This window comes from Lathamus discolor, chromosome 6 (genome assembly GCF_037157495.1).
Source record: "Lathamus discolor isolate bLatDis1 chromosome 6, bLatDis1.hap1, whole genome shotgun sequence".
Lineage (NCBI taxonomy): Eukaryota > Metazoa > Chordata > Aves > Psittaciformes > Psittacidae > Lathamus > Lathamus discolor.
This window is the reverse complement of record NC_088889.1, coordinates 3,372,379-3,396,811: the sequence shown is the minus strand read 5'-3', so window position 1 is coordinate 3,396,811 and position 24,433 is coordinate 3,372,379. Positions and strand designations below refer to the sequence as shown.

Here is a 24,433-nt window from a genome sequence, read left to right as displayed (position 1 = left end):
ATAAGAGCAAGCAGGGACTGGCCAAGGGGAATGGCTTTAACCTGCCAGAGCGGAGACTGAGATGAGCTCTTAGGCAGAAGCTCTTCCCTGGGAGGGTGCTGAGGCGCTGGCACAGGGTGCCCAGAGAAGCTGTGGCTGCCCCATCCCTGGCAGTGCTCAAGGCCAGGTTGGACACAGGGGCTTGGAGCAAGCTGCTCCAGTGGAAGGGGTCCCTGCCCGTGGCAGGGGTTGGAGTTGGATGAGCTTTAATGTCCCTTCCAACACAAACCATTCCATGATTCTATGATAAAGTGGAAATGCAGATGTACCAGCAAGGCACAGAACCTGTTTCTGTTGATGGAGATGAGGAGGGTTGTGCTGTGCATGAGTACTTGCAGGTGCCATCCTGTGTGGTAGGGAGCAGAAGGCAGTTCCAGGGGAGCTAACAGGATGGAGTTGATCTGGTGATGTTCAGACATTGTACAGGGTCTGCCTGGGCTACTTGGGTGACTCTTGGGGCTTTCTGTTCTCCTACTGGGGCTCTGGAGCCAGTCTACAGCACCAGTGCTGTGCCTGTAGGACCAGCATCTCTGTGTACCTGGGCTGAGTGACCTCAGGGAGAAGGAAAGGTACCTCTGCTGTGGTAGCACAGGAGGAGCAGAGAAGATCCCTAAAGGAGATGCTGCTGTTGGAGCTGCCCTGACACAAGCTTGTTTCCAGATGGATTTTTCTCCATCTCCATAATTTTTCTTCATCAGCTCCAACAGATGAGCTCTGAGGCTGTGACTTCTCAGTGGGACAGCAGGTTGGAGCTGGGATGTTCCCTTGGAACATCGTGGCATTTCCTCCAGTACCACAGCAGTGTGTTGCTGGATTCCTGTGGCTTTCTCCTGCAGTGACTCCCACAACCATTTACAGTGCTAAGACCTAGGCATCCCATCTCTATGGGGCTTCCTGTAGGCAGTGAAGATGAAGGTCTGGTCTCTGGGCTTTGAGCACTTACTTTAAGGGAGTTTCTCTTGGCCAAATCATACAGTAGGCCTCAAGGCAGAATCTGGGGAGACTGGCTCAAAGTGTGCTTCCAGATAGGAACTGCAGATGAGTTGGGATCGCTCTGCCATACCTGGGGCATGTGGAGTTGGAAGCAGGTCACCAGCTGAGGCTGAGGGGAAAGGTGGGTGATGGATCAGTTCTGGCAGAGCTTTCTCCTGCTGGTGCCTCCAGTGGTCTGGCAAAGTGGGAAGAAGCTTGGTACTGGCACATCCAATTTCAGTGTCTTCTTGGTCCCCCATCATTTGCTTAAGGGCAATAACAAGGCATGTTCTGAACTCCAGGAGGTTGCGTGGGCCAGGAGGAGTGTTTGGAGGATGCTGAGTGAGTGTTCAAGCCCTTGTAGATCCCCAGGAGGGATGAGGGTTTGTAGGGGGTTAGTGTGTTGGGCTGTGTGGGTGCGACTGTGCTTCAGGTGCCTGGGTGATGGGTGAGCTTAACGCTGCTCGTGGGTTTTTGGGTGGTGGGGGGTAGCTGATGCTCTCCCTTGCTGTTGGCATGGTGTGGGTGGTCTCCTGTGGTGCAAGATCCATGCACAGCCCTTCTCCTCCAGCTCTGGCTGTGTCCAGCTTGTATTTACTTGTATCCCTTCTCCCAGGGCTAATGTCAGATGGGATGGGATGCTGGATTAGCCTAAATCTCCTTGGTTTAGCTGGAATGTTGTCTCGCTGGAGCATTTTTCTCCTTTGCTCTTTTCTCTAAGCCTTCCCCTTCCAGACAGCTAATTCTCCCCTTCCCCCACATCCTGTCATACCCCAGCGCATGTCACAAGGAATTAGGGGCTGAAAGGCCTGGGAGAGGCTGCTCCTCTTGGAACAGTCTCTCCTTTCTATGACCAGGGTGGCCCCCTCTGTGTGTCCCTTTTGTGTCCCATCCAGTTCCCCTCCCCCTGCCCATTCAGTCCATGCCAGAGCAGAGAGCAGCAGTCCTGAGCCTTTCCCAGCCCTGCTTCCAGGACTGCAGCCGATGGGATGTATGGCTCAGAGTCCAGCGTGATCCCAAACCGCTGCCGCAGTGCTCCTGGTCCAGCAGCAAGAAGGGAGGAGGTTTGTGCTGCTGCACTTGCTGCTGCTGGAGGGTTTTTCTTCTCTCCCATCTCCGTGTGGCTCTGACAGCATCACTCCCGGTCCTCCTTCCCACAATCCACATACAAGCTCCTCAGAATAGGGATGATGTCACTTCCTTCCAGAGGGTGCCGGGGGTGTGGAAGGGGGGAGTCACGACCCCTGGCAGCCCTGAGGAAGAGCTGAGGTTGCTGCCTGCCTGGGAAGAGGGAGTTGCTCTGAAGATGATGCCCAGCTCTGTCAGCAGGCAGGCACCACGCCGCCCTTCCCTGTGCCGAGTGGGATTTTCAATGGCTGCAAGAAGAGTTTGCTGTTCCTTCCTTCACTCGTGATGCCTGTCTCCGTGGATATGCACTATTCCTGCAATACCCTCATGGGAGAGAAGAATGTGCAGCAGCTGGGTAAGATTCCTGCTTCCGTAGATCTTTGAGCTGAGGGTCAAGGGCTTTGGACTTGTGCACAAAGCTGGTGCCTGCATGTGCTTCCCCTCATTCCGGTATTGGGAGCTCAGTGCTGCTTGTACTGAGATTCAGGCTTCAAGGTCCTGGGAATTTTTCCCACTCTTTCCAGCAATTTTAGGGGTGGTGCAAAGGGAATTTTGCTGTTGCAAAACTTGGGTCAGTGGTCTCAGGGCTGTTGTGCACTTTCCTCCTAGTTCTTCTGCTAAATCGCATCTTCATCTGAAGCAACTCCTGGGATGTGCTGGGCTGAAGCCAGGATTCCTTACACTGAGAGCTTTGCTTTTTTATCCTTTGTGGGCTTTATTCTCAGGCCTTCTGTCATTTCCCTTCTTTCCAAACTGGCCCCATCCCTCATGGGGTGGGTTTTCAATAGATGGGCTTTGGGAGCTGTGATTCTTTCTGCAGTGCACTGGGAGCATGATGAGCATGGAGCCAGGAGTGACAGCCTCAGTGAGTGACAGGCTGCTCTGCTCCAGCCCCATCTGTTGCTGTGGGTAAAGGAATTCATGTTGGATGGTTGCTGCTTTTGCCCATTCCCTGCCTCTTCAGCTGGCAGGGAAAAGCAGGGAGAGCACAGCCACTTGTGCATGGAGAGGTGGAAGAGTTGTTGGGAAAGTGGGAAATGCGTTGGTGGGATGCAGCCGTAAGCTGAGGGATGATGGGAATCAAGGTCTGAGCTTGGCTGGGAGGTGCTGTGCTGGCCAGAGGCAGAGTGAATGAGCATGATGGAAAGTGCATCCCTAAATCCCGGGCAGGGATACTGATATTCCAGGTATAAATGCTTCATGTGGGTGGGTTATTCAGGGCAGGGCTAGAAGAAGTCACCAGATGGCCAGAGGAGTGAGCAGTTTGAAGCTGCAGTGTACTGAGTGCTCTGATTGTAATGTGCTGAGGAAGTGTGAATCCAACTGGTGATGGAATTTCACATTTGCTTTGTTTGTGGAATAGAGCATTCCCTCCATGCACTGGGAGTGTGTCAGCCTGTTAACCATGGAATCTCCCGGATAGCGTGGAAGGTTTGTGGAGGTTTTCAATACTTAGTGGCTGAAATGGGTGGGTAGGTTTAGTCCAGTGGCTGTGGGTGGTGTTTCAGGAGTGGTCCCTCCTCTGGTTTGAGGTGAGCTGCACAGTAGGTAAGTGATTGGGTAACCACATCTGACCAGGGAATAGGTTTGAGTACTGTTAACTGCAGCAGTGAGTGCTGTAACTTAGTGGTCTGTCACAAACCCAACACTTGTGCTACTTTGAAGGTTCAGATGAGTTTAAATGTGATGGTGTTGCTCCTCCCTGCCCTCTTTTGCCTAGAGCACTAAATGAGATATGTCACATACAAGTTTGATTGGGTTTTGTCCTGTGCATGAGGTGTGGCAGATGATGTTCCCTCCGAAATGCTATTGGAAATCCTGAGTATATTGTAAGTAACAAATGGGAACGCTTTGATTTTTGCCTCTGAGCACAATAGTGTGTTGCCAGATCAGTACAAAGAGCTTTTATTACTTTGGAGATGCAGGTTTGGATCACTGTGGTCACTGCAGGTCAGGAATGGAGCACTCCAGCAGCAGCGCATGAACATGAAGACTGGGAGGTTGGTGGGGTTAGAATATGGGAAGTGCTGTGATTTTTGAGCTGGGACGCATCACTTGGGAGAACTGTGGAATCACAGAATGGTTTGGGTTGGAAGGGACCTTAAGATCATCCAGTTCCAACCCTCTGCCATGGGCAGGGACACCTTCCATGAGACCAGGTTGCTCCAAGCCCCATCCAACCTGGCAGAACTTCATACTGGTGAGATGGTGTCTTGGAGCAGAGGGGCACAGGCCAGTGTGTGGTGTCCCCTGGTCTGGTAGCACAGGAGGGTACAGTTAATTCATGTGACAGAGGTTAGGGCACAGCAAAGAGGGACAGGACTGACCACTGCAGGCAGCAGATCACTGCTGGCAGTGGGCAGACCGCATAGACACAGTCGTAGAAACCAAAGGTTGACCAAACCAAACAGGGGTCACAGTTGAAGCATGTTGTACAACATAGGAAAGGACTGAGGCAGTCTGATGCAGTGGACTTGGACTGGAGCGGACTGGAGTGTGTACAGCAGAGCTGGAATGGTGTGGGAGAGCTGTGCTGGGAGGAGGTGGTTGGGGAGCCCTGTGGAGTCTCGTGACTTACACCACTGCTGTTGCTGTTCTTAAAGGGTTTATGAAGCTTTAAAAATAGGAGCACAAACAAAATGTGGGGAAGAGCAGCCAGCTCCTCAGTCTTTGACCTTTTAATTGTTAGTGCCCATCAGTGTGAACACAAAGACATGGAGCTGGCAGGGTGCTTCTGATGATGGAGGGAGAGATCTCCTAGGAGCTTGCTCCCTCAGCTCTAAGTGCTTGCTGTTGAGAGCAGGTCAATAGCTTCCCCAGACACTGCTGCTAACTGCTAATGGGTATTTTGGCTTGCTGAGGGAGGAAGAGAAGTGTTGGACAACAACAGAAGAGCCTGGCAGCAGGGGTGCCTCTGGAAGAACATGGAACAGGGCTTTCTTCAGAGCTGAGGCCAGTATAACCTGCTCAAAGCACCCCACAGCCACTGCTGCCCAACACACAACCCTAACAGGATTCCAGGTAATCTTATGAACTGGAACTGGGGGAGCGGTGATTATGTTCAGTGAGTTACACACCGGCTTCACCTAATACTTCCCACTCCTTCAACTCCGCTCTCCTGTACATCTCCTTCCCGAGCGTGCCATGCCCCCTGGTGCTGGAAGGAAGAACCTCTGCCATCTTTGGTGGAAAACAGGGCTCAGGTGCCATCCTTCTGCTGGTGTGGGGTTCTCTTGAGGATGATCAGCAGCATGTTTTGTCTCTGTTCTCTTCCAGGAGGTGAGTGTTGTGCCTGCTGAACCCCCTCAGACCCACTAGCCATGCCAGGGATTGTCGTGTTCCGCCGCCGCTGGTCTGTAGGCAGCGATGACCTGGTTTTGCCAGCAGTCTTCCTCTTCCTCCTGCACACCACCTGGTAAGTGAGAAGGGCAGAAGTCTCCCATCAGTTCTTTTTGTTGTTCCTATTCCTTGCAGCTGTAATTCTTCCCGTTCTTATCCATGTGGCTGGAAGGCTTGTTTGGGGCATTTCTCATAGACACCAACATATTCCCAGCTTCTTTGGATAAGTTCTCTTCTAAGCTCTAGTTCCAAAGAGGGAGCCTGACCAGCTCCTTTCATCTTCCTGCACTACCCAAGGTTGTCCACTGGAGCTTGGGGCTGTTTCTTCCAAGGGCTCAGGTTAAACAATTGGAGTAGCAGATCCCAGTGGGATAATGGGACTTGACACAGGTCATCCAGGACTCTGGATGGCTTGTGGGGAGGAGTTTTCCAGACCAAATTAGAGTAGCTGTGGGTGACTGAGGAGCCTCAGGAGCTTGGTGTCGTTATTACATGCAGCTTTCTTTAGCTTCCTGCTGCTAACAAGCTGGTTTGTGACTGGCAGGTTTGTGATCCTCTCTGTGGTGCTCTTTGGGCTGGTGTACAACCCCAACGAGGCCTGCTCGCTCAACCTGGTGGACCACGGCAGAGGCTACCTGGGCATCCTGCTCAGCTGCATGATCGCAGAGGTGGCAATCATCTGGCTCAGCATGAGAGGCAGTATCCTGTACACAGAGCCCCGGGACTCCATGCAGTATGTGCTCTATGTCAGATTGGGTAAGAGGCAGAGGCCTGAGGCCTCCTAATGACTCAGTCTCCACACTGCCATCTGCTAGCACAGAAGACTTCTCTCCCCACACCCTGACAAACACACAGCTTCTGAAAGACATCCAGATGGCCACTTGTATGTGCTATGCATCTGAATACATCACATAGACTGCACCCTGTCATTGCTGTAAGACTCTCATGCAATGCCCCAAATCTTTCTAGCAAACCTTTTAACTTGCCATCCTCATTGCAATGCAGGTACATCCTTTCCCTCGAATGAAATGTGCTCCCCTTCTGTCTCACAAGGCAGATCTGCCACAGTGAGATGCATCTACACCTCTTCCCCCATCTTTTTTCCACATGTTTTCCTAGGATGCAGGCATGTGTCTGTGTAAATCATGGTGGGTCTGACCCCGAGGCATGCGTATGTCCTTGCCTGTCATACAAGACACATCTACACCCACCTACCTTGAGACGTATACTGGACCTCTTGACTCACAGGAGATGCATCTTCATCCAGTGCCTTAGATTCTCCCCCTCCAGGCACAGTGAGATAAATAGGTTTACCACCTGCTCACTGGTTGCATCCTCTGAGTGCGTATTTGTCTTCCTAAAAACGTTTCCTGTCTCTCTCACCCACCAAAAAGTAGATCAGAAAAGAGAAATTGTTCCTTGATCTCTTACTCAAGGCTTCCCTTTTAGCTTGTTTTCCCTCCTCTGCTCTGTTGTCTTCCAGGTACAGAAACTTGAGCAGGTTTTTTCTGTGCTGTGTGAAGATTTTAAGAGGAAAAAAATCCTTTTGGAGCTGCAGAGTCAACCCCATTCCAAACAAAACACCTCATGGGTTTGCATCTCTGTTTTTGCTGGATTCTTTCCCTGCAGAGGGAAAGAGGGCTAGCCTTGCTTGAAAGCTCTGGGAGACATTTCCACCTTTTGAGTGCTAAGTGCAAGTCATTAACACAAAGAGCAAACAAATCCTTCTCTTTGCTTTCCCAGACACACTGCAGTCTCCCTAGGGAAGCACGTGGAGCCTGACACTGAGTTACACTGTGTTAAAACCAAACTAAATGGGGCAAGGGAGATAGAGAAAGATCCAAAAAGCCATTTTCCTGCCCAAGAAACACCCACTTTTCTTCCTTGTCTGCCTTAAACTCTACATGGATCAGCATTTACACTGTGTTTTGAGTCTTGTTTGTGGTTGTTTCATGGGGCTTTTTACTCTTAATGGCTTCATGAGTTCTGATGATAGATTAGGGGGTGTGACCAGCATGTGGGCAAGGTCCATGTGACTGTCCCAGTTGAAGCATGTGCTGTTTATTACATAGGAATCTGGGAAAGAGCTCCAGTATGAACCCAGGAAAGTCTCATGCATGCTCCTGTCCTGCAGCAGGTCATCTCGGAGGGCAGACAAGCCGTTGTAGGCAAAGCCTTAGCTAAGATTAAGCACATAGTTTGTGCTGAGCAGCAACCAGGTCCAGCCCTGGTTCCTTGCCCACTGCTGTTGTAAAGTCCTTGTGTCTCTTTGAACTGGGTTTTCCAGGCTGGTGAGAGCCTGTAGTAAGCCACTTGTGGAAAGACACCAAGCCAACACATAGATAAGGAGGGTGGATGGTTAGTTAGCTAGTCTGGAATGTGGGTTTAGTCCCAGCTCCACCAAAGCCTTGCTAGGTATTACTAAGCAAGCTATTTACTCTGTCCATATCTGATTGCTCACCTGTACTTTGGGCTTGTAATGTGGAGAGAAAGTGTGGGGATGGGCACTTCAGAGTAGTGTTTCCCAACTTTTTTGTTCTGGGGAACCATCCTGAATCCCCAGTTCCTTGTTTATTCATAGACTGGTTTGAATTGGAAAGCACCTTAAAGCTTAATCCAGTTCCAACCCCCTGCATTGGCAGGGACAACTTCCACTAGGCCAGGTTGCTCAGAGGGTAACATGCAAAACTGAGGAGCTAGTAAATGACTCCTTAAGGACTGTGTCCTGGGAACTCTTACTGGAAAGACTGCAAAGGGCAGAGGTGTTGGGAACATTTACGAAATGTAGAAAGCAGAATTAATCCAGGATACTCACTACTGTTTATTTTCCATCTTTGAATCAGACCAGCTGGCCAGGGTGGTTAAGTCCTGGGTGCTGCTACATGGTGATTACTCTGTACTCATGTGGTCCTTGTATCATTTAGGAGTAGTTTTAAGGCCATATTACACTTTTGGTTCATATCTTTGGAATATCACCTTCCAGAGTGTGGGGCCCAATCCTGCAGTCACTAATTCTGTGCAGCCGTCCTGCTAAAGAGCCCCTCTTTGTGTTTCCTTTTCAGAAGATGCAGAGAAGCAGTGGTTAATCCTTAGGGAGATGCTGCTACTCTCTATTGTGTTCCTTTTGTTGCAGCTATCCTGCTGATTGAGTTTGTGTATGCTATCGTGGGCATCGTTTGGCTAACGCAGTACTACACTTCCTGCAATGATATCACAGCAAAGAGTGTCACTTTGGGTATGTATTTGGAATGTGGTTTGGGTGCATCCCTGTGGATGAGCAGACATCCTCTCGCCTCAGAGAGCTAATTCATTCCTGCATGTGGGGATTGACTGTTGGAAGTGGATTGTGGCTGTAAATGTGGTGCTTGTTTTCCTGAGACATTAGTGCTCGAACAGTTGTTCTATTCAGTTGTTTGTGCTGTCTGTGCTGAGGCAAGAATCCATGTTCCCATGGAAGGGTCTGGCTGGGGAGTCTGGAGGGCCTGGTTCTCCTTCTTCAGTTCCAAATGGCTTTGCTGTTTTCCTGGAACTCCTTTTCAGTCTCAGGCAGTCCCTTGGCAGGGGTGATACTAGTGTTGCAGTCCCTCTAGCTACTCAGTGAGTACTTAATGGTCTTTTACATGGGCAATGTCCTAGACCAGCTGGAAACTTGGAAGCTTTTCCGGAGGATTTCTCTTGCTGCAGCTGGGGTAACATTGGGGTGACTTTCTCTGCCCTGCAGCAATGGAGAGGTGGGTCTGATGTGTGTGATGAACAGCAGGAAGTGTTGCTGCCATGACTTGGGGGCAGAGCACCTGATTCCTCTTCTTTCCTTGCAGGAATGGTGGTGTGCAACTGGGTTGTCATCCTGAGTGTCTGCATCACTGTCCTGTGCGTCTTCGACCCCACAGGCCGGACCTTTGTCAAACTACGTGCCACGAAGCGGAGGCAGCGCAACCTGAGGACGTACAACTTGAGGTAAAGCAGCATTCCTGGAAGGATAACCTGCTTTTCTCCATGCTTAACATCCCTCCTTCACGGAAGCATCCAGCTTCAGGCATTGCTTCCCTTTGGTGAGGGGAAAAATGCAGCTCAGACTGTCAGGTGCTGTGTGTGGGCATCTGCATCCAAAGGAGGCTAAGTGATGCGGTAGCTGCCTGCATTGTGTGTTAGTCACTGCATCTGTGAAGCCTTACGAGCCTCTTGAGCCAGTGCTGACCACAACAGCTTCTTTTGTCCATCCTGTAGCAGCCTTTTGCCTGGTAACAGTGAGGCAGTGCTTAGATACTGCTTAGATTGAGAGAGCATCTTCTTCCAAAGCCCCTTTCATCCTTTAGTGTTGCCTTCAGAATACAACCCCTTGCCCTGAGGTTTCTTGTCTATCCTTGTGGCCAAGAAGCAATTTCTTTTATGTTGGCAGGCAGATCTTCTAATTAGGAATTGATTACATCTTGGAGCTGCCCAGATGGGGATAGGAAAGCTTTATTTCACCAAGCAAAGCATTTTTCAGAAGGGGGACAACACAAATAGCCTTTGTTTTCTTATGCACTCTTGACATATGCAACTGTCAGCAAGGAATGTGGCTTTGTAGAACTCGAGGGCACTGGGTTTTGAACACTAGAAACTGAGGCTTTGAAACAATACTCTGCAAATCTTGCATTTCTCATGAGGGATGTATATCCAAGAGGGCATTTTGAATATGTGCTTTTCCACTGGCTTGAAATGGGATCCTTCAAGTTGTCTTTTTGAGGGGGGAAAAAGCCTTTTTCCAAGGACTGTGCAAGCAAGTTTTGTTTGAAGGAGCCTGGATTTCATTGTGGAATGCAAGACATTCTTCCTGACCGCTCCAATACGTGACACTAGACTTGGTTATTTGGAGTTAGTTCCCTGTTAGCCTAATGTGTGACTGCTGCAGTGTGATCAGGACATTCCCAGGGGGATTGGGATAAGAAGCTTTGATGATACTATGGATCTAGTATCCCTCAAAGTTGTGTGGCTCAGGGTGTTATTTTTCCAAAGGGAAACTGAATGCCAATGATGGCAAAGGTTTTTTGGCCCTCACTACAAGAGGGACATTGAGGTGCTGGAGCAGGGCCAGAGAAGGGCAATGGAGCTGGTGCAGGGCCTGGAGCCCAGGTGTGATGGGGAACGGCTGAGGAACCTGGGGGGTTCAGATGGAGAAGAGAGCCATCAGGTCCCCCCTGAGCCTTCCCTACAAGTGCCTGACAGGAGGATGGATCCAGGAGGGGCTGGGCTCTGCTCCCAAGGAACAAGGGATGGGACAAGAGGAACCGGCCTCAAGCTGCACCAGGGCAGGTTTAGATGGAGTTGAGGAACAATTCCTGCCCCAGAGGGTGCTCAGGCATTGGAACAGGCTGCCCAGGGCAGGGCTGCAGGCACCGGCCCTGCAAGTGTTCACACAGCGTGGAGACGAGGCCTCAGCACCATGGGTTAGTGGTGACCTTGGCAGGGCTGAGAAACAGTTGGACTTGGTGTTCTTCAAGGTCTTTTCCAACCTGGCTGATTCTATGTTCTATAAGTGAAGGTATTTGTCCCTTGGGCCGTGGCCAGGTTTTCCCTCCTTGCCTGTACCAGTTTTGGACAGCTTCTGCCTGCTGTTTGCAGCTTCCCACTCTGCAAAGGGAGTGTGAACAGATGTGAACAAGCAAAAGGCTCTGGGCTCTGATGTGAAAGGCAAACAGAAGATGTTACTACTAAAGCAATTGTTCCCAAAGAGCACATTGTGAAATTCTCTGCCTGTTTGTGGATCATGATCCAGAAAAGATGTTGAGGGCCAGGAATTGCTACTGAAACCCCTTAGGTTGCAGCAGTACGTGCCTCTGCTGTACAGCAGGAACTTGACCTTTGCATTATGTTTATCCTGAGCTGTATTTCCTCTGTCTTAACTCATGAATAAGCGTGATTTGTTGCATTAGGGAGATGTCTAACTTCTGCCTTCCCTTTGGTGGTGATTTGATGTAGGTGTTGGACTCTTACACAGAGGTTTTCCTTCACCAGTGGCATCGTGATGTGTGTGGGCACTTCTGTTCTTGCAGAGCTAAGAAAATAAAGCAACAAAACAAAAGGCTCAGCTGATTGTGCTGAGGCTTTACTTGCTTCAGAGCCCACTAAACATGTGGAAGTTCAGTGTTAGGAAGAAAGAATTTGGGAAAAGTTGGAGTGAAAATAGCTCAGAGCACACTTGGCTTGTTCAGCCCCCGCGGTGAAGTTGTGAAGTTCTTTGCATTGCTGCCCAAGTACTTTGGCATTTGGTGGAGCAGAGTGCTGCCAGCTCTGCCTTGGGATGATCGTATTCCAGTTCCTCTTCTAGAGTCTTCCTTGGACGTTGTGGATAGTTGAAGATTCCCAGGGGCTGGAGCAGCTCTGCTCTGGAGCCAGGCTGAGAGAGCTGGGCTGGGGCAGCCTGGACAAGAGAAGGCTCCTGAAGGGGAGACCTGAGAGCAGCTCCAGTGCCTAAAGGAGCTGCAGGAAACCTGGAGAAGGTCTTTGGACAAGGGCCTGTAGGGACAGGCCAAGGGAAATGGCTTGAACCTGCCCGAGGGGAGACTGAGATGAGCTCTTAGGCAGAAGCTCTTCCCTGTGAGGGTGCTGAGGTGCTGGCACAGGGTGCCCAGAGAAGCTGTGGCTGCCCCGTCCCTGGCAGTGCTTAAGGCCAGGTTGGACACAGGGGCTTGGAGCAAGCTGCTCTAGTGGAAGGTGTCCCTGCCCAAGGCAGGGGTTGGAACTGGAGGAGCTTTAAGCTTCCTTCCAGCACAAACCAGGCTGGGATTGTATGATAGTTGTTGTATCATAGTTGTTTTCAAATGCCCAGCTGTGAGTTGATGGATTGCCCTGTGGGATCAGCTCCTCCTATGCTGGCAAATACTCCTTTATCAGCATCTTTTTCTTCCAGGTACAACCCACTTCCTGTGCTTGGGCTTTTGCTCATGTAAGAGCCTGCCAGAAAAACAGAAGTGGTCTTTTCTCTTGATTGCTCTGACCTGTTTTGGCTTAGTCTGTGTCCACATTAAAAACCCCGCTTCAGGGGAGCTGTGGCCTTTGTTGGTAGCATTGCACTCTGGCACAGACTCGCACAGACACCCACTTCAACACCACTAAGCTCAGGGCTGTTAGCAGGTATGCCAGTCAAAAAGAAGGGACTGTCACCCCGCAGAGTGTAGTAACTGGGACAAGCTGACAACAGTGGAGGCAACTCAGCTCTGCTTCATTGAAACAGGGTTGTCCAATTAGCTCGTTTTGAAGCTGGGATTGAAATGTCACAGAAACCAAATGTGGGTTGAGCTAAACCTGCTTTATTCAGCCTGTTTTAACCTTGTCTAAATGGAAAGAGACCCTTGAGCTAACTTTTCTTTCTGCTGAAAGCTAAGCACTATACTTGAATAAAGAGTGTAAATTTCTTCAGTTCTGAGCCTCTATTATGTTTTATAAATACGTTTTTCCCAAATAAGCAATTTAGTGGGGAGAAAAATGGCCCAGCTCCTCTCATGCTACGTGCTTGGGGTCTTTTGTACCATTCGCACCCGCTTGCACTGAGGTAGAGTTTTCCTCCTGAGTGGTGGGATGTGCTGGCAGGTGATGCAGCTGCCAAGTTGCCAGTGGATCCTCCTTCCATCCACAGCACTGGGTGCTCGTGACCATCTTGCTTCCAGCAGATGTATAGAACAACAGGAGCTTCATTATGCCCATCTAATTCAGGTGGGACACCGTATATATAAATACAGAGGACAGTTCGATTTTTTGACCTTCCCATCATAGACTGTTTTGTGTTGGAAAGGACGTTAAGCTCATCCAGTTCCAATCCCCTGCCACAGGCAGGGACCCCTTCTACCAGAGCAGCTTGCTCCAAGCCCCTGTGTCCAACCTGGCCTTGAAGGCTGCCAGGGATGGGGCAGCCACAGCTTCTCTGGGCACCCTGTGCCAGCGCCTCAGCATCCTCACAGGGAAGAGCTTCTGCCTTATCTCTAACTTGAACTTCTGCTGTTTCAGTTTGAACCCATCACCCCTTGTCCTATTACTTAAGTCCCTGATGAAGAGTCCCTCTCCAGCATCTTTGTAACCTCCTTGGGATACTGGAAGCTGCTCTGAGGTCTCCGGGCAGCTTCTCTTCTCCAGGCTGAACAAGCCCAACTTCCTTAGCTTATAAAAGGACCTGAGTTGTTAATCTTGCTCTCCTTGCCTCTGCTAGACCAGGATTCATAGAAGAATATGGTTTAGCATGTGTTTTAGCAGTGATAGTGTAGACTGGATGACTTTGCATCTTACTATGTGTTTGCAGACATGTTCTCCTGCCTGTCCTCATGCTCATACTCTACCCTTCATTCACAGACACCGCCTGGAAGAAGGACAAGCCAGCAGCTGGACACGCAGGCTCAAGGTTTTCCTTTGCTGCACAAGGACAAAAGACTCTCAGTCGGTAGGTACCAAATAGCTCTTGTCAGAGCAGGAGATAGCATCCTACTTGCATGAGGTGTGTCTCATTACAGTGAGATGTGGAGGTACTAGGAGTCCAGGGAGCCTTGTGTACATGCAGGGACTGGAAATCCCTTCCAAGAAGCATTCCCTCAGGATCACCAGGCTTGGAGCTTTGCTGCATGCTGATTCCTTTTCTGTCCTTACAGCCCAAGTAGCCTGAAGGAGCCCTTGCATTTCTGCAGGGGGGACCTGGTATTTCGTGTAGAAGCTGATGTAACAACAAACGCAGATGTAACAGCACTGAGTAGGGCAGCTATCAAAATGACTAGTCTTAACCCTCTGGTTTTGAGTATTAGAGAACTCTAAAGGTAAAGCCAGCACTGAAAAGCAATGTCAGTACTAAACTCTGCTCCTGTAGTTGATCTGTACCTCACTGTTGCAGTGAACTGGGGTAATAATGTGAAAGTGAAGATAGCAGTGGAAGAAATACCTATTTTCACTATGTTTGGGCTCAACATTTGACTTTGTGATCAGTTTCAGTTTGCCCAGGCAGTTTCTCCTGGTGTTTGCATCAGTCTCATACACTTGAGGAGGAGAGAGACATCTCTGAAAACAGGAAAATGTAAACCTGTCAAGCAGCTGAAGACTCCTTCTGGATTTCCTAACAGCCAAACCCCACTACTTAATCCCTAGATTCACATGGAGATTGTTTTTTTGAAGTTTTCATGTGCTACAGTTGGGATTTCCCCTTCTTATTCAGCAGGGAAGGGTAAGGGACTTGCTATTGCTTCTGCAGAAGTTAACAGTCCTGGAAGCAGTAGGAGCAGGTTTATGTCTTGGGGTTGTATTCAACAGGATTCCTGAGGACCTGCTGGAGATGTCAGCAGGAACATGGAAAACTTTGCTGATTAAGACTCCTACTATTTAAATGGGTCAGAATTAGGAGTATTTGGGAACTCCTGAAAGACCAAACAGAACCAGGGTGTTGTTATCAGAGATAGTTGTAAAGAAAGACCAAGTGATGAATGCATATGTACCCTGGCTCTGACTTAGTTCCAGCCTCTCAGGAGAAGAGCTAGGAGTTATCAAGGACACTTTGTCAAAGACATCACTGCACAGCAGTGGCCAAAAAATCACAAGAACATTTAGCATCAGTAGAAGGGCATTGAAAATGACAGGGAAACCACCAAGGGACCGACCACATCAGCGATGTCCTCACTAAATATAGCCCAGAGTTGGGTCTCCTCAAAGGTGCAGCAGAGAAAGGAGCATATTGGAGGGGATATGGACTTGGAAGACAAATGGGATTGGGATTTTAACCTCAAAAAGGAAGATGGAATAAGATGAAGAGCTGTATAAGAATAACGGAGTCAGGTGAAGGCTACCTGAACATTTGTTCATCACAGATGGCAACCAGTATGAATTAGATTAAAAGAGTGTGTGAGGAAGTGCTGTGGAGTTACCCACAGGGTGCATTCCCAAAGTGTGGATGGCTGCAGGAATTGTCATAACCCTCGTGCAGAAATCCAGCAGTGTGTCCTGGCACATGGATTCTCCCAGCGGCACTGGATGCAATGCCACCATGTTCCCAACCTGCTGAAAAGTCAGAGGCCAGGCCTGGAAGCGCTCACAGCTCATCTGCTGGAGCTGCTGAGGAAAATCCATCTGGAAAACTGAAACAAAATGAGCTTTTGTGTCAGGGCAGCAACAACAGCAGCATTTCCTTGGGGGTTCTTTGCTGCTCCTCCTGTGTTACCACGGCACAGGCACTTTCCATTTCCCCCTGGGAGCACAACCAGATCACCTTACCCACCACACACCCAGAGGTGTGTGTCCCATGGATGCTGCAGGCTGGCTCCAGAGCTCTGAATGTCCTGGTTTCTGAACAACTCTATTTTATTCAGGAACATGAAATATTTCCCTGTATCAAGCTGTTTTAAACAAGCTTCTCATTCTGCGGTGACTGTTTCTACTTCAGATGTTTTTCTGTAGTTCAGGATGTGAGCAGATACCACAATCTTCAAATTCTTTGTGCTATTGAGTTCCCATTTTGCATTCAGCTTGAGCATTTCCCAGGCTCTTTTCTTTACAGAAACAAGCTCTGACTTTGTGTGTCCTGGCATGACAGCGTGTGGAATGAATGCATGTGTAATGGATGAGAAATTAATCCATTGCTGTCTCTCCCAGTCTTCATGGAAAAAAATGTTCTAACACAGAATCTTCATCATCCTCTGGGCTGGAAAATAGTTCTGTGGAGTGGACATAGTGGTTGAGACATGAACGTGGGTCTGGAGTGAAGTGTGAGGTCTCCAGCCCTGGAGCAAATCGCTGGGGCTGCAATAAATCGTACAATAGAATATGAGATGCTCCAGCAAAATCTCATCTTTTGGAAGCAATCATAGAATCGTGGAATGGCTTGGCTTGGAAAGGACTTTAAGATTGTCCAGTTCCAACCCCCTGCCATGGGCAGGGACACCTTCCACTAGAGCAGCTTGCTCCAAGCCCCTGTGATCAGCCTGGCCTTGAACACTGCCAGGGATGGGGCAGCCACAGCTTCTCTGGGCAAACCTGTTCCAGCGCCTCACCATTCTCTTCCTTATCTCCAACCTGAACTTCCCCTAGTTCAGTCTGAACCCATCACCTCTTGTCCTGTCACTCCAGTCCCTGATGAAGAGTCCCTCTCCAGCATCCTTGTAGCTGCCTTCAGACACTGGAAGCTGCTCTGAGATCTCCACGCAGCTTCTCTCCTCCAGGCTGAACAGCCCCAGTGTTCCCAGCCTGGCTCCATATGGGAGCTGCTCCAGCCTTGAGCATCCTCATGGCCTCTTCCGGACTTGCTCCAACAACTCCACGGCTTTCTTACGTTGAGGACAGCAGAACTTCACACAGGGCTCCAAGTGGGGTCTCATAAGAGCAGAGTAGAGGGGGTGTTGCTGCCCCTTTGGGTTAATAAGTGGTTTTACTTTGAGGCTGCATTTCATATGTGCTTATAAGAGCTCTTCTAAGCTTTATGGGGTCAGTACTTTTGAAGGCTGCTGCAGTTGTAATGTCACAGAGGTTACTGCCAGTCCATTTGCTCTTCAAAAGGCACAGCTGGTGTGGAAACCTGCACAATTGGCACCTGAAGCCCTGTTCTTAATGGTGATTTAACTTGCTTTTGTAGGCGAAAGTGAAAAATGAAAGAAAGTAATCTGGCACTCCAGGAGTTTATCAGAGATGAAAGAATATAGGTCATTCCCTGCAGGACTGCTTGGGAGAGAAGGGATTTACTTTCTTCCCAGTCAAAGAAGAGACATAGAGAGATCCTGGCCTGAAATTCAGCCTTTCTGTTAGTGCACAGCTCAGGTTTTATACAGACAAGACTGCAGCTGGTGCTGTGTAAAGGATGCTCTGAAAACACAGGCTGAAAGTTCAGGGTAAGGCTGTGACAGACCTTGGTAGGAAAGGTTACTGATGGCAGGAGTCAAAATACCAGTACCATTGGTGTAGTACAGCACTTGCTCAGGGATCCAGCCTCAGGATCACCCTTGCCTTTGAGCCTGCTGGTCTTAGAGATGGCCACATCAACATTGCCTCACAGTCCAGCCCATCTCCAGCTCCCAAGCCGTTCTCACTTAACATCTTTTGTCTTTGTAGTACAGAGCAAAAGGGAAAATAAGACTTTTTTCCTCATAGCACCTTTGTCACTCTGCTTTAGAGCCTTTGCTTGACCCTCTCAGGTCACTTCCACTTCTGTCCCTTTTGTGGTGTCTTCCTTTTTTGGCCACCTTCTCTTCTGGGAACTCTGCATTTAATGACTCAGATCTTTATCCAGGTTTTCCCTTTCAGGCCCTTTTGCTTGGATGCAGCCCAAGATAAACCTGGAAAAGCCTCATAACTTGGTCAGCTCCTCCAGCACCAAGGGCTGCCATTGGTAACGCTTGTTGCAATGAACTCTTTGAAATCACATAGCAAAGAGGATGATGGTGAGCAATGAGCAGCTACGGAGTGGCAGGATTCAAAAGTTGTCACCTTTTGTCTGCTTGCAGTGGTGAGGTCTGGGTTAAATATGGACAAAATCAGTGGGGTTTTCATCCTGAGGAGCCTTTACTCAAATAAAATTGCTTTTGAGGAGCAAGGATGACTCTGCGATGATGCTGGGTTGGGATTTGCTTGGTTCTCCTCATACTTCCTCTGTCTTAATTTACAGTGTAGAGATGAGACCGATTCTCTCCCTTTCTGCCTGCTCTGTTTTGATGGTGAGGTGCTCTGCTTGCCCACACATCAGCACCAAGTGTAGTACAAACTCAGCCTCAGCTGAAGCCTCTCAGTGTGACTATGTAAAAATAAACAGGATCCTCATCTGATCAGACCAGATATGGTGTTCCCTAAAGGAATCTCGTGGATGTTTTGGTGCGTGAGCTATAGAAATGAGGCCATTGCTGCCGCAATGGTTCTCATTCCGTGGCCTGTTTTGAAGCTCCTCATACCCAAACTCCTCCTTCTTCTCCTAAACTCTTCTCTCCTTGGATTTTGCAGGATGCCTATTCAGAAATTGCCTACCTTTTTGCTGAGTTCTTCCGAGACCTTGACATCGTCCCATCTGACATCATTGCAGGCCTGGTTCTTCTGCGCCAACGGCAGCGGGCAAAGCGCAATGCTGTGCTGGATGAGGTGGGTGGAGAGGGCATCCCTCTTGGCCTCTGACTTACCTGCTGCATTTGACTCACTCTCTGAGACTGCGTGACTCTGCCCACCTCCTTCCTGGTGTGTGTGATGGGCTATTGCCCGTGACTGAGCTGGAAAATAAAGGTATTAACTGCTTGAGCAGCTTTTCCCAAGGCTCCCAAAAGGCCCAGCTGACGCTGAGTCAAGCTTGGGAAATCCGTCATCTTTTCTAGGTAGATGATAAAGATTGAGTCTATAGTCTAACCCCAAGAGGGCTTGAAGGAGGTGGTAGGTGATTGGGAGTGAATGGGATGATTACTCCTCCTCTACACAGTAATGTGGAGAAGATTCCAGCATCTGGGAAAAGCTGCAGGAGGAACTTTTAAGGGCAAAATTCCTAAATTCCAAGCCGTTATTGGCATTGAGATTCATGGATTGTCAACCCAGTAGAAAATGGGGCTAGCTTTTCTCAGAGGTTGCGTTCAGACAGCAATGAGCAAGAACAGTAGAATTGGACCTAGTTAGAGGAGACCGGTTGGGATACTTGAGAGCATCTTATTCCAGGATGCACAGTACTCTCTGTTTCTCAGGTGTAGCTTTGTCTTGGTGTCACAGGGAAGAATCTTTCTTGTGTGTTTGTGACTTACAGGCAAACAACGACATTTTAGCTTTTCTGTCTGGGATGCCAGTGACCAGGAACACAAAGTACCTGGATCTGAAAAACGCGGTAAGTGGCTGCATTGTCAACTTGCAAACCCATCCTGCTTCCCTGTGTTGCCTGTTTTCTCTTTCTCAGTGGCTTCTCTCACTCCTTTCTGCCCTTTCTGGAATAATCAAAGAAATGAAAGATTAGTACAGCAGAAACAGACTGGTTTGGGTTGGACGGGACCTTAAAGCTCATCCAGTTCAACCCCCTGCCATAGGCAGGGACACCTTCCACTGGAGCAGGATGCTCTAAGCCCCATCCAATGTAATAACAACACTTGCTCTTTGGCGGCTTTTAAAGCATCTCCTGTAAAGCATTCTCTCTGCCCTCTGTGTGGTGGGAGGTGGTAGGATTCTCACTTACATGGGGGAAGGCAGCGTGAGGTTTGTCCAACACCAGAGGTATGAGTTGAGTGCTGCCCCCAGGAGCATCGTGCAGAGCTCCATATGGAAGTACCACCAGGCGGGGCCCTATCTTGGAAAGGGCAGGGAGCTGCCTGGAGTGAGGGTGGAGCCTTCCTCCCTGGGGCTGCTTGTCAGCAGCTCTCAGGATGGGAATGCCAGCTGTCTGTTCTGTGTGGATTAAGCTTGGTTTTCTTCTGGCACGCTGCTATTGCAGCCCTTCATGGGGCAAACTGTATTCACCCCCTTGATTAGATGATATTGCTGCAAGAGAGATCCAATCCCAGCATCTCTGATTGAGTGCTTCTGTGATTAACCTGCTTGTGGCTCTGCTGTGTTCAACACTCACACCCTGCTTGTGCTCAGCCTGCCTCTCCTGAATAGGAGAGTGGGGGGAGAGGTGGAAGCAGAGCTTATAGGGGACCCTGCTGAGGTATGAACCCCCAAACTGGCTTTATGGCCCTCTCTGTGCATCCTATGGCCTGTGACTATGGGGAAGAAGTATATTTAGAGAGCTCAACTTCTTGAAACTTCACAGAATCCCAGCCTGGCTTGGGCTAGAAGGGAGCTTAAAGCTCATCCAGTTCCAACCCTCTACCATGGGCAGGAACACCTTCCACTAGAGCAGGTTGCTCCAAGCCCAGTCCTCTGCTCCAGTCCTCTGATTAAACTAGTTTATCTCCTCAACTATGAGAACCCCAGGGGATGGCTTTCCTTTGAGCAAGGTGTTGGATACACAGAGGAAGATTTCTCTAGGACTAACTGCTACTTTTGTTAAAGAGCTGTGGGGGCTCCTCCATGCAGGATGGCAGGAGTGGCTGCACTGAGCTGTCCTTGGGAGGGGTTGGATCTCACCCAGCACCACCAGTTTGTGCTCTCCTGCAGTCAGCTGCAAATGCTGACAATGCTGCTCTGATGGTGCTGAGAGAGCAGGTTGGTGCTCAGAAAGAAGCGTGCACGTGTCTAATTGTGATGGAAGAAGGGAAGCAGTAGGAGAACTCACTGTCTAAAAGGGGATATGGCCTTTAGCAAGTCTCTTGTCTCTTTCAGCAAGAGATGCAGCGGTACAAAGAGGTGTGTTACTACATGCTGTTTGCCCTGGCTGCCTATGGCTGGCCCATATACCTGATGAGGAAGCCCACATGTGGACTCTGTCGCCTGGCCAGATCCTGCTCGTGAGTGGCCATCCTGTCTATCACTCTGCCTTTTCCCCTTTTCCCTTCTGTTTTCCCCAGATTTAGATATATCCTTTCCTTCATCAGTTTATTCTCCATCACCCCTCTATTTCTTCCTCTTCCTTGTCTCTTTTCTTCCTTTCCCTTCTCATGCTTTTTCTTTCCATCTCTAACTCTGTCCCTTCATACTCCAATGTCTTTCCCCTTAACCTCTTCCTTTACAGTTGCTTATCTGCTTACCTTGTTAAATAAACGAGACTGTCCTATGCTCTGTCCTCTCTGGTGCACTAAGGATCATGCCAGTCCTGTGCAGTATGAACAGCCAGTGGAGAGAACTCATCTGGCATAAGGCTGCTTTCACATTGAGTCAAAACAGCTGTCTGGGAGCTCTGAAATCAAATGTATCAGCAAGCCTAGATAAGCAGGGAGTTGACATTTGGGTCTCTATTAAAGCCTTGGCAAGACTTGGCCAGTTTTTGCTGTGTTCTCTGTGACTAATTGTTTTCTTCCTGCCGTGCTCTGTGGTGCTCACCTCATGGTAGCAAGGCTGTAGTTCAGTGCAGGATATGTTGGGTTTAAAGGTTTGCTTTCAGCTGCCATAATGCTGGCATCAGCTTCTCTTTGGGGTTGAGCTTTTTGCACTTAAGCAGGTGACTGCTATGCTGAACCTATGAGGAGGAATCTCCTTCCTTTTATTTGGGAAGTGTTTCATAAGGGAAAGAAGGAGAAATAAATCTGTGCTTCTGTTTTTGGCCTGGGATGATGATTCTAGACCTGTTTTCTGTTTTTGTTATAAATAGACCTTGAGCTCAGTATGATTCTAGACCTGCTCCTTGTTATAAATAGATCTAGAGCTCAGTACATGCTAGCTGCTTGGTGCGTTGAAGTAATGTAGGACTGCACTGTGAGGCATAGTATCCCTTGAGGAGAGATCCCAGCCTCACCATGCATCGAGTCCTTGGGGACCGGTGGCACTGCAGCTCTCTCTGGTGCTCAGAAGGGAAACTACATCTGCTCTCAGTGCCCCTTTTTGATGCTGCAGCATCAGTTGTGCACTCCTTGGTGCAAGAGCTCCTACCAGGGGAGGGCATCACTGCAGGGTCTGTCTTTCCCTTATCTCTAGGAATTCTGCTCTAAAGCCAATCTCTTCCACATTCCTCTTTTCCTCAAAGCTATTGCTCTTCTGCAGATGTTGCTGTCTGTGTCCTTCACGTCCCCGCTATGCACCTAGTGTCACCATTGAGGAGGACAATTGCTGTGGCTGCAACGCCATTGCCATCCGCCGCCACTTCTTGGATGAGAACATGACCTCGGTGGATATTGTCTACACATCGTGCCATGATGCGGTAAGAACCTGCAACCCTTTGGGCCATGCTCCTAAGGCACTTCCTAATAGGATTTATGGGATTCCAGGTGTAGTGGTACAAAGGAGGAAACTTGAAGCCTTTTTTTCTGACCTTAGAGCTTCCCATCCTATCTCTCCATCAAGGAATTCTGTCATTTGGACAGAAATATTTGCTAAAGGCAAAAATCATCACTGAAAGGAGTGCTTACAGATAAGGCATAATCTGTCACACCATTGCCTCCTTTTCCCTGAGAACAGTTAAACAGGAATGTCTCACCTGATTGTTAGTCCTGGATATTTTCCAGGTTTATGAAACACCTTTCTATGTGGCTGTGGACCATGATAAGAAGAAGGTAGTCATTAGTATCCGAGGAACTCTGTCTCCAAAAGTAAGTGCCTCACATCTCCTTTGCTCCCCTGGCAGACTTTCAGGAGGGTCTCAGGCCTTCCTGACTCATGCTTGAGTTACCTGAAGGACAACAATGGCTTTTCTTCCAGGATGCCCTGACAGACCTAACTGGGGATGCAGAGCGCCTTCCAGTTGAGGGTCACCATGGGACATGGCTGGGCCACAAGGTGTGTAAAAGAAGAAAACCCCAAACCAAACAAACAGCCCCCCAAAACCCCAAACAAACAAAATCCCCCCCCCCCAAATAACCAACCCAGCCCCCAAACCCCCACTTTTCTCATGTTTTGACTTGAGAAAACAAGTGGTCTGAATTGCTTGAGGTACTTCTAAGGGAGTTACATGATTGCAGGGAAATGGCTTGGAGCTGTTAATACAAAATCCTTAATTGTAACTGTTAAACCCACTATGTGTGTAATTAAAACCTCCCATATAATTAGTGAAAACCAAGCAGAAAAAGGCATCTGTGGAGATCTAGAACAGAATTATTGGATTCATTGAGAGGACTTCTTCTTCCAATGACCTTTTCAGAACTTGCAGTCAAACCCTGAGGATGTGTTTAGAATTCTCTGGCAATGAGATGGGCACTGAACCTCATCCAAGGGAACTGGCAGGACTTGCGCCTGTGTAATGAGACTGATGCTATGGGTCTGTGTTAGTGATCAGGTCTGGGCTGATTAAATCCATTGATTCTAGAGCTGATCTTTGCCCCAGTCCAGCAAAATAGTGACGTGCACACTGAGTTTTAAGATTATCAGGGATTTGGCAGCCTCTCAAGGTGCAGGGCCAGATTGGGAAGGAAAAATCCCAGCTGGAGGTTGTGTGTGTTGGAGGGAATGTGGAGGTTGCTGGAAATGCTGCTGCTGCTCAAGGAGATGAGACGTTGCTGATCATCTGCTTGGGGTCCCTTTGGGCAGGACATTGAGGGTGTAACTCCATGGGAGTGGGGAGGTGGGAGCTCCTGCTTCCTTCACCATATTCTGCTTGAAAGATGAACCTTTTCTGTGTGCTCTGATGCTCGGCTTTGGGAAGTAGAGGGTAGTAGCTGATAAAGAACTACATACTCAAATGCTCAGTTGGGTATGGGTCTGATAAAGAAATGCTCACCTAAGAAAGTCTTGTTTGGACTCTGCAGGCTCCAAGTCTCCCAGAGTAGGTAGTCTTGAAGAGTGTTGTGTGCTTCCATTTGGCTAATGGGTGTCTTTTTTGTTTCATAAAATCCTAGAATCCCAGCCTGGTTTGTGTTGTAAGGGACCTTTAAAGCTCACCCAGTTCCAACCCCTGCCTTGGGCAGGGACACCTTCCACTGGAGCAGCTTGCTCCAAGCCCCTGTGTCCAACCTGGCCTTGAGCACTGCCAGGGATGGGGCAGCCACAGCTTCTCTGGGCACCCTGTGCCAGCACCTCAGCACCCTCGCAGGGAAGAGCTTCTGCCTAAGAGCTCATCTCCATCTCCCCTCGGGCAGGTTCAAGCCATTCCCCTTGGCCTGTCCCTACAGGCCCTTGTCCCAAGCCCCTCTCCAGGTTTCCTGCAGCCCCTTTAGGCACTGGAGCTGCTCTGAGGTCTCCCCTTCAGGAGCCTTCTCTTGTTCAGGCTGCCCCAGCCCAGCTCTCTCAGCCTGGCTCCAGAGCAGAGCTGCTCCAGCCCTCGCAGCATCTCTGTGGCCTCCTCTGGCCTCGCTCCAACAGCTCCATGTCCCTCTGGATCAGGACTGGGGGGGGGTGTGTCTCCCCACAGCACAGCAAAGGGGGAGAATCCCCTCCCTTGACTGCTGCTCATGCTCTGGGGATCAGCCCAGCACACAGGAGGGTTCTGGGCTACAAGCATCCAGGAGAAAATGGATTAGAAAATGAGGAAATTAAC

General features: G+C 49.3%; 1 protein-coding gene across 5 annotated transcripts in view; it reads left to right on the top strand.

Moving 5' to 3' along the window:
- The window catches only part of DAGLA (diacylglycerol lipase alpha), a 77,592-nt gene that overhangs the window by 30,418 nt on the left and 22,741 nt on the right, over window positions 1-24,433 (top strand). For 2 of the 5 annotated variants that reach the window (XM_065685168.1, XM_065685169.1), the window contains exons 3-14: window positions 2,341-2,494; window positions 5,416-5,554; window positions 6,023-6,234; window positions 8,612-8,713; window positions 9,297-9,435; window positions 13,804-13,891; window positions 18,409-18,543; window positions 19,187-19,264; window positions 20,695-20,819; window positions 22,009-22,165; window positions 22,470-22,553; window positions 22,663-22,740. In XM_065685168.1, the coding sequence (XP_065541240.1) occupies window positions 5,460-5,554; window positions 6,023-6,234; window positions 8,612-8,713; window positions 9,297-9,435; window positions 13,804-13,891; window positions 18,409-18,543; window positions 19,187-19,264; window positions 20,695-20,819; window positions 22,009-22,165; window positions 22,470-22,553; window positions 22,663-22,740 (1,293 nt within the window). In that variant the 5' untranslated portion in view covers window positions 2,341-2,494; window positions 5,416-5,459. Of the gene's footprint in view, window positions 1-2,256; window positions 2,495-5,415; window positions 5,555-6,022; window positions 6,235-8,611; window positions 8,714-9,296; window positions 9,436-13,803; window positions 13,892-18,408; window positions 18,544-19,186; window positions 19,265-20,694; window positions 20,820-22,008; window positions 22,166-22,469; window positions 22,554-22,662; window positions 22,741-24,433 lie in introns of those variants that run through there. The other 3 variants (XM_065685173.1, XM_065685172.1, XM_065685170.1) reach the window with 2 other exon arrangements.